The following is a 12,766-nucleotide window of genomic DNA, read 5'->3' as shown; positions in this document are numbered from 1 at the left end:
CGAATGCGGATAGCTTTTCCGGTCTTCTTCTCCATTTGTGTCCTTGTGTAATCCTGTCTGGGTCAGGATGCATAGGCCCGCATCCAAACAGCGCCTTCCGTAATTATATCGCCTCCGGGAAAAGGCTTACTCTCCCAGCAGCTTGTTCTCTAAAAGATTGAAAAGAAAGGAAATCAATAAATAGATACATAGATAAAAAAAATAAAAAAATAAAAAAAAAACTGGCACAAATACAATAGAAATGCAACAGTCAACATATAACTGTCCATGTTTCGGTTGTCCATGGCGTGTGTATATTATATAATAACGTGTATATACGATATAATAACGTGTATATACGATATAATAACGTGTATATACGATATAATAACGCGTATATATGATATAATAACGCGTATATATGATATAATAACGTGTATATACAATATAATAACGTGTATATATGATATAATAACGCGTATATATGATATAATAACGTGTATATACAATATAATAACGTGTATATATGATATAATAACGTGTATATACGATATAATAACGTGTATATATGATATAATAACGTGTATATATGATATAATAACGTGTATATACGATATAATAACGTGTATATACGATATAATAACGCGTATATATGATATAATAACGCGTATATATGATATAATAACGTGTATATACAATATAATAACGTGTATATATGATATAATAACGCGTATATATGATATAATAACGTGTATATATGATATAATAACGTGTATATACGATATAATAACGTGTATATATTATATAATAACGTGTATATAGGATATAATAACGTGTATATACGATATAATAACGTGTATATAGGATATAATAACGTGTATATATGATATAATAACGTGTATATACGATATAATAACGTGTATATATGATATAATAACGTGTATATACGATATAATAACGTGTATATATGATATAATAACGTGTATATACGATATAATAACGTGTATATATTATATAATAACGTGTATATAGGATATAATAACGTGTATATACGATATAATAACGTGTATATAGGATATAATAACGTGTATAGACGACATATTAACGTGTATATACGATATAATAACGTTGGCATACCAGTTGTCGTTGGATCACAAAAATGAAACAATGTTGAGCACAATCAGCACCGGATGGGTGACCATTTGGAACACAATGCGTTTTATGCAAGAAAACGTCGACATTTCCATACAAGAACTGCAAAAAATCTATCGTTGTTACCTCCCTTGAATGGGATATGCATGCGAATTGAAGCCTATTGTGAATTTAATGCTCCCTAAAAACATTCTTTTCAGAGAACACAGGTTGAAACACATGCATTTAAACAATATTAGTCGACTTTTCCAATAAATTCGCTTCTCGCATTTTCTTTTTAAATTCGCCACGCGCCTGAAGACGCCTCCTGCAGTTGAAAACGTTCGTAGCTATGGCAAATTTCTGTTTACACTCGAACAGAACGTTCGAACATTGGACCGCGAAATGGCAAAAACGGATCTTAAGAGGAACAAATAGAAATTATTACGAAACACACACACACACACACGCATATATATATATATATATATATATATATATATATATAATCAAGACGTAAAAATCAAGTTTTTGTCAAAATATCCTGTAAACTTAAAGTGAATATAAATATTAATATTTATATAGTAACTCTAACCAAATATAAAAGCTTAATAAAATCAAGATATGAAATAGAACTTGTATTAAAAGAACATAAATTTAAGATTGTAAATAATATTTTATATGAATTGTTCGACAGGATACTCAAATAAGATATATTAAAATGCCCTTAATCCGAGGAGTTTCAAAGAAATGCCTCCTTCTCATCAGAGGAAAAATAAATGAACATTATAGCGAAGCAATGAATTTGCTGGTACTTGCACTGATTGAAACATCATTATATGGAAACTAGTCATGAATCAAAAAAAAAGGTTTTTCGCGCAAAGAGTTCATAAAATGAGGAAAAGAAATGAAAATTAAAAAGATAAATTAAAAATCAAACATTAAAATTCCAGATGAAATGATATGAAGTGGTTAAGTATTTACAAGACGAAATAATTGCAAGAGTCAATGTTCTCATCAGAAGAAATCATTCTGGGTAGTCTTAGGAGGTTCACCTTCCCCGGTTTTCCCCCACATCTTTCAAGTAGAGTAAATTTATTGCTTACTGCTTGAGGCGCCCTAGCCGAAGAATGCCAATGGAACCATTCAGGCAATTTCTAATAGGCCAGAATGGTCCTCCTTTAGGAGCACTGATTTGATTCTACCCACCTTCTAACCTTGTGTCACATCTTTCTGCGGCGGGAAGGAAGTAAATACTGCGATGTGTGGCAGTTATGGCTCCAAAATCATGACGTGTACTTCTATAAAAAAAACTTTTATTAATACAATTTTGGTTAATTATGCAACTATGTGTGTTTTGATTATAAACGTCCGGCAAAGCCACAACAAAAATTAAAAAATAATTTTAATTAAAATTTAATTAACATCATAAAACGAGTACTTCTTTAAATACGCGAGAAAAAAAACCCTCTAAAGTTACATTACTGAATCCTAGTTAAGGGGCTCTGTCGGTGGGGCATTAGAATACGTCGACTGCCCCCCTGCAGAGGGTAAAAGTCCCTCAATGGGGGTCCTGGATATGACCTTAAACTATATCCAGTGGTGAGGCCCCAGCTTGTGGGCTTTGGGGAGTGTGGAACCACCCTTTAATTACCATTGCTCCCAGGTCCACTCTGACCCGGAGTGGTAGTACCTGTTAGGGTCCCAACTATGGGTTAAATAGAAACCGACGTGAAAACAACAAATATATTCTATTCAAAAAACTTTTCTTCAAAATCTTTGGATTCGGCATTAAATAACCCGAAAAGGGTTGATATGCCGTAAAACAAAAACAACCAACCAACCAACCTAGGAGAGGATGAGTAATAAAAGCTCCCTAAATTTATGATTTGATCGTCTGTTAAAAAAAGAAAAATGAAACGGAAGTACGTACGGGCCAAACGTGCTCTTCTTTCTTCGGCCTGCTTGATCCAATCCGGTTTATCTGCGGATTTCTTTTCTCCTTGTTCACCAACACCTGAGTGGAAAACAAATACAATTATGATGTAAAAAAAAAAAAAAAAATTAATTTAAATAAAAACAATGATACAAATATAAATATATGGTATTATGTATAATCTAATATTTGAACGCTGATTTCTGAATATCCATTTGTTGCCTTTTAAAATATCCATTTGTTGCCTTCTAAAATATCTATTTGTTACTCCTTACTGTTTCTTTTTTATTGTCTTTCGGTTTGAAGGCCTTTAGTGAGGTTAATGGGTCAACTTTTTTCAGTAATTTGAACGTTTTTTTCTCTTATCGATTAGTTTTGTCTTTATTCTTTCATCGATTAGATTTGTTTTCTTATCGGTTAGTTTTATTCCCTTTTCTCCCCGAATAGTTTTATTTTTCAACCGATTAATTTTGTTTTCTTTTTTCTTTTTTCTTTTTCTTATAGATTAGTTTGTTTGTTTTTTTTTTTCACCTATTGATTAACTTTGTTGTCTTTCTTATCGATTATTTCGTCTTTTTATCGATTATTTCGCCTTCTTTGTTTATCGATTATTTCGCCTTCTTTGTTTATCGATTATTTCGCCTTCTTTGTTTATCGATTATTTCGCCTTCTTTTTATCGATTATTTCGCCTTCTTTTTTATCGATTATTTTGCCTTCTTTGTTTATCGATTATTTCGCCTTCTTTTTTATCGATTATTTTGCCTTCTTTGTTTATCGATTATTTCGCCTTCTTTGTTTATCGATTATTTCGCCTTCTTTTTATCGATTATTTCGCTTTCTTTTATCAACTAGTTTTGTTTTCTTCGTCTCATCGAACAATTTCGTCGTTTTCCTATAGATTAGTTTGTATTCTTGTTTTTTACCGATTAGTTTGTTTTCTTTTTTTATCGATTAGTTTGCTTTCTTTTTATCGATTAATTTTTATTAATTAGTTTTTTCTTATAAACTATTTCCATCGTCTTATTCGATCATTTTTCCTTATTTTTATTGAGTACTTTGATCCTCTCCCCGATTAGTTTCGTCTTATCGATTAGTTCTGTCTTCTTATCGATTCTTTTGATCTTCTTATCGACTGAATACATTTTCCTAACTTTGTTTTCTTTTATCGATTACCTTTGTCTTCTTTTCTTGTTGATTAGTTGTGAAATTTCTATAATTACTCTTATCTCCTCATAGATCAATGTTCCCCCCCCCCCATAAAACAGAACGACTAAAGGAAAAAGAGTTATAAACGTTAAAGGGCGGCTAAAATCTTTAAAGAGATCTCTAGGTTGGAATATATGAGATCGCGGTGAATGTCTGCTATCCCAGCTAGAACGAAATAAAAAATGATAAGAATTTAAAAAGTTATATATATATATATATATATATATATATATATATATATATATATTATTATTATTATTATTATTATTAAATATTATTTTACGTGCATAAAATATACCTAGTGTTTCTGGTTTATAGCCGTCGTCAGCACAGGTTAGGATCGAACTCATAACATTAGTACCGGCACTCTCATACGTTACCAATGAATCACGATCGATCCCCACTTTAATTTTTTTATCGCTTATAAAGTTAAGATTTGTTGTTGGCATTTTTTAGCGATATTAACAACTTCGAAATGCTGTTAGTGTTTATTTTTCCGCTGCTTTAGCGGTTTTTTAAGAGCTATAAGCTCTTTTTGTGTTTCTATATATCTATATGAATGGATCGCCCTTATTTTTGATGAGACGTATTTATTCATATTATTACATGTGTGTGTGTGTGTGTGTGTGTGTGTGTGTGTGTGTGTGTGTGTGTGTGTGTGTGTGTGTGTGTGTGCGAAAGAAAGAGAGAGAGAGAGAAAGAGAGAGAGAGAGAAAAAAAGAACTCGCTGTTTACCTGATGATGTCCGGTTTTTAAGTTGATGTCTCCAAGCCGGTTGTACTGCCTTGGGTGATCCATCATCTGTGATCCCCTTTGATGAGCTGCTGTCTTCAATCTGAAAAAAAAAATGCAACAACAACATGAAGTGCCTTATTCGCAAAACAAACAAACAAAAAAAAAGACAAATAAAAAACAACAAAAATAGAAAAAAATTATAACTATAAATGATATTATAAATGATATCTCACTACTGATGCAATTCTCTATCTATATAAAAGCCAAGTACGTCCAAGGATGGAATACTGTTGCCATATCTGGGCAGGAGCTGCCAAAAACAGCCTATCATGCCTTGACAGAGTACAAAATAGACTTCGTGGCTAAGTGGGGGATGCCCTTTTCTCTACCCTGCAACCCCTCTCTCACAGAAGAGACGTTGCGAGCCTATCCTTGTTTTATCGTTATTTTCATGGCAGGTGCTCGTCTGAACTCCAATCCCTGGTCCCCCCTCGCCAATCTTTCACGAAAAACACCCGTCTAGCTGAATCCACTGTGAAAAATTTCCCCCACTCTATATCTGTGCCTAAATCAAGACGCGGATTCCATGAACAAAGCTTCTTTCTTAGAACTGCACGCCTGTGGAACTCTGTTCCGTCTGCCTGCTTCCCTCCGGACTACAACTTGGATGTCTTCAAGTCTAATGTTAACAAATTCCTAATGAACCGCCCCCTTAAGTAAACACTCCATCAAATCTCCACACTAACGTAATGTACTTGCAATAACCCTTATCCCTGAGTGGCTTCCGGGCCTTAATAAGTGGTGATCACTGTGTAAAAAAAAAAAAAAAAATTATAACCTACTTAAAAAAAAAAAAGTAACATCTGACCAGGAAGGCTACCAAATCGAAGTACAAACTGTTTCGACAATGAACACCAGTGAGTGAAATACAAAGAAAAAAAAATATTAACACTAAGCGCGATTAGTGGTTAAATTAATGAATGTATTTTTATTGAATACTAGCAGGCCGCCCGGCGTGTCCCGATCGTAAAATACGGTTAAATTTTTTAACTCGTGCAAATTTTGATATTTATTTTTAAAGAGCCAAGTTTCTATTAATTTATTTTTATTTCGGACTATTATTCTCATCTCCTAACTGCATTCTCAGCAATCACTGTCATCCGTAGTTGTTGTCGTCGTCGTCTTACCACGTTTTTGGCCAAGTAAACCTCTGGCTGGCTTTGGGTAGGATTGAAACCGCTATCTTCAGACAATGTCCATCTGGAACAGTAGAGATTCAACGTCTCTATCAACTGCGCCACGGGCCCGGGCGATCAAGGTTGGATTCTTTGATCTTATAAATCCACGTTTATTTATTATCTGATCTTCCATGGTCGGGTCCGTACCGATTGGTATATATATTATTCCTTAATTGAAATTCATTTTTGAGATGAGCATTATATATATTAATTTATTTTTATTTCGGACTATTATTCTCATCTTTATTAGTTGTTGTTTTCATCTTTATTGGTTGTTGTTTCTTCGCGACGTTTCGTCCAACTATTCCTCTGGCCTTCGTCAAGTGGTAACCGCGACGGATAGGAACCTCGAATCTCCTAACTGCATTCTCAGTAATCACTGCCATCCGTAGAGGAATAGTTGGCCGAAACGTCATGAAAAATCAACAACCAATAAAGATGAAAACAACAACTAATAAAGATGAGAATAATAGTCCGAAATAAAAATAAATTAATATATAATGCTCATCTCAAAAATGAATTTCAATTAAGGAATAATATATAAACCAATTCTCTATTGATTATTATATTGTACCTAATATATAGTGGTGATTTCAAAAGTAAAAAAAAATACTCGTCTTAAATTAGTTAGAATCTAAACTAAAACTGTAGACTTATCTATAAGCATATCATCAAAATTCATAAGCATACAATGAACTAAAAAAAAATGACGTTGTTTAACCTGTAACGTTTAATTAGCGCATGCGCAGAAAAAAAAAAAGCTTGTATAGTTGACTTACGCCAGGACAAGATCAATTTTTTTTTCTCTCTAATTTTTACTCCTTGGCACCTATTTTACCGGCTAAAAATCAAAGCGAAAGTGAGCTACAGGTTTAAATGCGCTATATATCAAATTTCAACTCTATAGACCAAATATTCAGAGAGCTGATGGTAGAAACCTTTTCCACACACATCGACAAGGTCACATAACTGTAGAAATGATCTATAATAGATTAAACCAAAATGTATTGCATCATACAAAAACAATAAAGATTCCGATACATAAAGAATTTGAAGGAGATAAAACTGTGCCGTTGGTGATGGGTCAAGTGCGTATTGAGTTATCTTATCATATATATATATATATATATATATATATATATATATATATATATATATATATCAAGGCATATTGCTACTTGAATGTAAATGGCTGCTGAATAGGGTTGATCAACGAGATGTCTGTTCACATTGCAGTTAAACTTCTGCATGTTGGTACAGTCAGGAAAAACAGAAAACAGGATGGAAATTTTTAAGTTCAGCAGTCCAAGGCTTTCCGGCATCTATGGACTTCAACAGCGAAGGGGTGGGATTTTGCTGAGTGTTTTCAGTTCATCAAAGCACATTTCATTAAAGTACTTTTAAAATAGGTACGAAGATGCGACATTGCAGTAGGGCAATAGGGGCTGGAGCGTAGCCAAGACTGCTGGATCTATTAGATATGCGACTCCTCTTTTTGGACCCTGTCTAAGAGTGAATGACTAATATCGTGCGCTACATATGTGTCAACGATATATCATGCAGGGGCGCTTGTGGCTTTGCTTTGAGTAATTTTCTCGCACGATAGAGGGAACTCACATTCCTTACAGCACCATGGCAACGTCCTCAATATATTTGTTCCAATTCATGTTGCCTGTGAATTTTAGGCCAAGGAGTTTGAAACATGTGCTCTCAGGTAGAGTGTTATTTGTTATGGCAATCGGTGGTTGAGAGGGTTTATTATAGTTGTTAAAGGAAAGGGGCCTAGTTTTAGTAGAATTAAATATTACCATCCACTGATGAGCACATTCCACTTAAAAGATCGTTTTCTAGAGTTCTTGCCATTGACTTTAATATGTGTACATTTGTTTTACCCTCATGTCTGTTATAGAGTTTGGTGTCATCAGCAAATAGATACATATAACACACACTTTCATAAACATATATATTATACAAGTGGAACGATAAAATGGTCGCCCTAGAAAAGACGACATGATTCCATGTCCGTTTGATGAAAACCGGTTTTCTTTCTTTGTTAAAGATCATTTACTAGTTGGCCAGTTGTGTACAAATTGCAACAGCGATAGGAGCTTTCTATTATGTCTGAAAGTGACACAATGTTTAACGAGCGAAAGCGGAGATGCGCCGCCGTACAACTCATGCTCTCTACGGATCCAAGTTATGATAACAAGCACCCTCAAAATGCAAATTCAGACGGTTCAATGCTTGAGGGCACAGTTCAACAAAGTTTCCGGTCACAGTTATGGTTATTGGTTGGGTTTCAGGTAAGAGCCACCTTGCATCTTCAAAGTCGGCTTGAAACACAATACAAAATTGTACCTGGACGTGCTGAAGAGTATGATGATCCGCTTGTGCAATCAGGTAGCCGCTGGCAAAACCTGGGTGTGGCAACAGGATTTTGTCGGCCCACAAGTCCAAAGAGACCCAGGCTTGGCTTCAAAAGAATTGCTACAACTTTCTAACCTTCCCTCACTGGTCCCAACTATGGGTTAAACAGAAACCGACTTAATATATAGAATATATATATATATATATATATATATATATATATATATATATATATATATATTCTATTAAAAAATTGTTCTTCAAAATCACTGGATTCGGCATTAAATAACCTGAAAAGGGTTGATATGCCGTAAAACAAAAACAACCAACCAACCAATCATACATCGAGAACATAACCAACATGACCTCCCACAACACCAAAGCTAGCCTGATCGCCACCATCCGCCGAGTATTCGCCGAGCTCTATATATTAGCAGGCCGCCCGGCTTGCCCAGCTTGCCCAGCTTGCCCGGCTTTCCCGGTCGTAAAATACACATAAATATTAAATTTAAATTAATACAGGATACTTATTTATTATAAATAAAAATTCCGTATGTGTTACACGTAACATTCAATTTCTTTAAAAATGAAGTCCAAAAAAATGGAAAGAAACTAAGACATGTGCAAGTGAGTATTATGTTTTTTCGAAACAGTTCACTTCTTGTAAATAATAAAAAATATACAAGCTGAAAACCAAAACCTAAAAAACGGTGAGTCAAGTATCATAACCATTAGGCCAGCTTGTCACGATCTTTAAAATGTGTTTTCAAACGTACTTATTCTCAACATAAATAATCTGTAATGTGAACCACGCACGCATGCACATTCGTGAAACAGTTTGCAAACAGATAAAAAATCCGATGAATCCCACGTGCCAATTTGTCCATTTTGACCCTTAGCAACCCTTTTTGCGGATGAAACCCGATTAGAAAGTGTTCCACATGTCTGAATATGCTATATATCAAATTTAAAGTCTGTAGATCAAAAATCCGTTGAGAATATAGGCTGAGAAGTGTCTTCGCAGACATATTCTCACTTATATATATATATATATATATATATATATATATATATATATATATATATATATAGCAAGTGCGTGCATTTGGTGTTTGAGGGCAACTAACTCTAAAGCTATAAGGGATAAACTCTAAAATTCTATGTGGTGCAAATTCCTACCCTTCTTCCACGTTTCAAAATATTTGTTGTTTTTTCGGGTGTGGTCTGATCATGGCTCATAACTGGACGTAATTTCGCTCTGCGTTCAAACACTTCTTGAGTCGGGAAAGTCATAGAATAGGATGGGCCTGTCACCCCTTTAACTCGCGCTTTTCCTTTTAAAGGACTCCTTAATATTCTATAATAGGGACCCTTCTCTGGTGATTTCTTCTCGGTATTGTCCACGTTGTGTTTCGGGGTCGCAGGAGCAGATAGGCTCGAATTACTTTCATCGTCGGATTGGCTTTCCTTCGTCGGTTTTTCTCTTTTCTTGAACGGCGAAAATTTGGGGCTGACTGGGATCCTGAGCTTATATTTCGATTTGGATCTTTTGTTCGAGTCTTCTGACTCATTCGATTCCGAACCCTCGTTCTTTCGACCAAATAACCGATTCTTGAGAGATTTAGGAGTTGATTGGTTGCTCGCTTCTTTGATGGCAACTGGGATGCGGCTAGGACTGTTCTGCGGCGACAGATCTGTGTATTCCCGTCTTTTGCGCGGACTCAACTTATTGGGTAAATTGGGAGGCGGGAGGACGCGAACGTACATCGGTTTGCTGGAGTAGCGTTTCAAGCGTCCGTCGGAGTGACTTTCGGCATTGCTGAGCGAAAAGGACGGCATTCCTTTCTGGGGCGGTTTCTGCGTGACAACAGGGGAATCGGCCGGTGAGGAAGCTGCACGGTAAGATGCGGTAGACGCTGGTGAGGCAGGAATCGAAGACGCCGGTGAAACTGAAATGTCGCTTTTTCTAGGGGAAGATTCTGGCGAGGGCCCGTTTGAGCTCGATGCTGGTAAAACCCGGATGAATCGGGGAGATTTCGGAGACGTCGATTTCGAATCGGAGAACTCCCTATGTTTCGGCGACAGGGAAAGATCGCTGACTTTGGGATTTAATTCTGCAGCTGAGGTTGTTTCGTATTGATTCAAGGCGTCGTAAGAATAGGCCTTGTTCAAAGAGCCGTACTGACTTTGATTGTATGACATATTGTGTTGGTTATATTCGGTCGTCTGCACGTATGATGTTGAATATGATAAATCTACCGATCCTGTACTTTGCTGGTTGCAGCCGTAATAATAGTTCGGGTCGTAACCTCCATAATAACCTGGATGGTGGTGGGTAGTATACCATTGTCCTTGGTATGCATTCACATCCGGTACTGAAACCGAGGATTGTGGGTAAGCATTGGGATGGGCATAGGGGTCGTTGTTTTGCGAATACATGACGGTAACGTTTTCCTTTTCGAGATATGAATCTTCTAGAGGAGAATCAATATCATAATCTTCGTATAATTCGGCGCCTTCGCTTTTTGTCTGCAAAAATGAAATTTTAGTTGGGAAAAAGAAGAGACATCAAAACAAAATGGCGACCAGATGGCAGCGAGATTTGAAAATAAACGAATGAAATGATGTTTAAAAGATGGTTTAATAAAATAAACCAACAAAATAATGAAAACAGAATACAGTGAAATCACAAATTCAACAACAAATTTTGTTTTGCTGCAATAGCACAAAAATATACAATAAAAACAAATCGTTTATAACGGACTATTATTCTCATCTTTCTTTGTTGTTGTTTCACGACGTTTCGGCCAACTATTCCTCTGGCTTTCGTCAGGTGATAACCGCGACGAATCTCTTAACTGCATTCTCAGCAATCACTACCGTCCGTAGTTGTTGTCGTCTCACCACGTTTTTCGCCAAGTAAGCTTCTGGCCGGCTTTGGGTAGGATTGAAACCGCTATCTTCAGACAATTCTCATCTGGAATCGTAGAGATTCAACGTTTCTATCAACTGCACCATGGGCCCCGAAGGTCGGTCAAGGTTGGATATTTTGATCTTATAAATCCACGTTTATTTATTATCTGATCTTCCATGGTCGAGTCCGTATCGAATGGTATATATATTATTTTTAATTGGAATTCATTATTGAGATGAGTATTATTTATATTAATTTATTCATTTTATTTATTAATTTCAATAAATTAATATAAATAATACTCATCTCAATAATGAATTCCAATTAAAATAATATATAAAAATAAATCGGTTTTTGATTTTGTTAAATTTCTACTAATATCTCAAATTTCAAATGGTATCTCAAAAGTGCTAATGTTATTTCATTCACCAATGTCACCGAAGCCACGTGTGTCGCAGCTAAAAACAATCAAGCTATCCGCGATCAACACCTCGACTGAGATTGAGAGATTGTTATATCTTCTACGGAAAAATGATTAACAATAACAAAAAAAAACGCTTGAAAAGGACTTTATATGACTGAAGGCGTTACTTAAAAAACAAATGAAATTACTTCTGGGCAATAATTGAATGAAATAACAAAATGATGACTAAAAAAAAACACATAATAAAAAAATATTAATAAGAAATTTTGTGTTGATATAAAATGACTAATAACATCAAATAACAATAAACGTATTAATGATGCATGTAATATTACAATAGAAAAATGCGAGCATGAAAAGTAATATGGCTAAGCTTAAACATGGAAAAGAAAAGAAGATATTCTAGTAAAAAATATAATAAATTTATAACTTAAAATATTGCAGCATTAAGAACTGATTATAAAACGTCTAGATGTCGTTTTTGAAATTCACTGGCTGTGATAATCAGGCTTTAGTAGGATGCATTCAAATTCCTGCTGTAGCTGTTCATTTTGACCTGAAATCATAAGAATTAATAAATCATCTAATGAGATTATATCAATAACATAGTGAATTTTCAAGAGTCTACGACGATTTTAAATGCCTGTACAAAAAGAAGTCTGGAAACTTATTGAAGGCACCTCATAAATAGATAGATAGATAGATAGATAGATAGACCCGTGCCTATATATAACCAGGCTGGAATAATTAGCTAATAAAATAAAATTGTTTTTCGAATACATTGTATGACTTCTTTGAAGGTGAATTTATTTCCATTTATTCCTTGCTTTGAACA

The 12,766-nt window shown here is 34.9% G+C and overlaps 1 protein-coding gene across 1 annotated transcript in view; it reads right to left on the bottom strand.

Moving 5' to 3' along the window:
• The window catches only part of LOC145255822 (uncharacterized), a 382,839-nt gene that overhangs the window by 4,747 nt on the left and 365,326 nt on the right, over positions 1-12,766 (bottom strand). Inside the window, exons 10-12 of the mRNA XM_080114540.1 lie at positions 4,989-5,088; positions 3,044-3,127; positions 1-149 (exon numbers count right to left, since the gene is read on the bottom strand). The exon at positions 1-149 is cut by the window's left edge and continues 4,747 nt beyond it. Of these exons, the coding sequence (XP_079970666.1) occupies positions 127-149; positions 3,044-3,127; positions 4,989-5,088 (207 nt within the window). The 3' untranslated portion in view covers positions 1-126. The remainder of the gene's footprint in view (positions 150-3,043; positions 3,128-4,988; positions 5,089-12,766) is intronic.

The sequence above is a fragment of the Euprymna scolopes genome, chromosome 31 (assembly GCF_053919585.1).
Source record: "Euprymna scolopes isolate OS-2025 chromosome 31, ASM5391958v1, whole genome shotgun sequence".
NCBI lineage: Eukaryota > Metazoa > Mollusca > Cephalopoda > Sepiida > Sepiolidae > Euprymna > Euprymna scolopes.
This window is presented reverse-complemented; position numbering and strand designations above follow the sequence as displayed.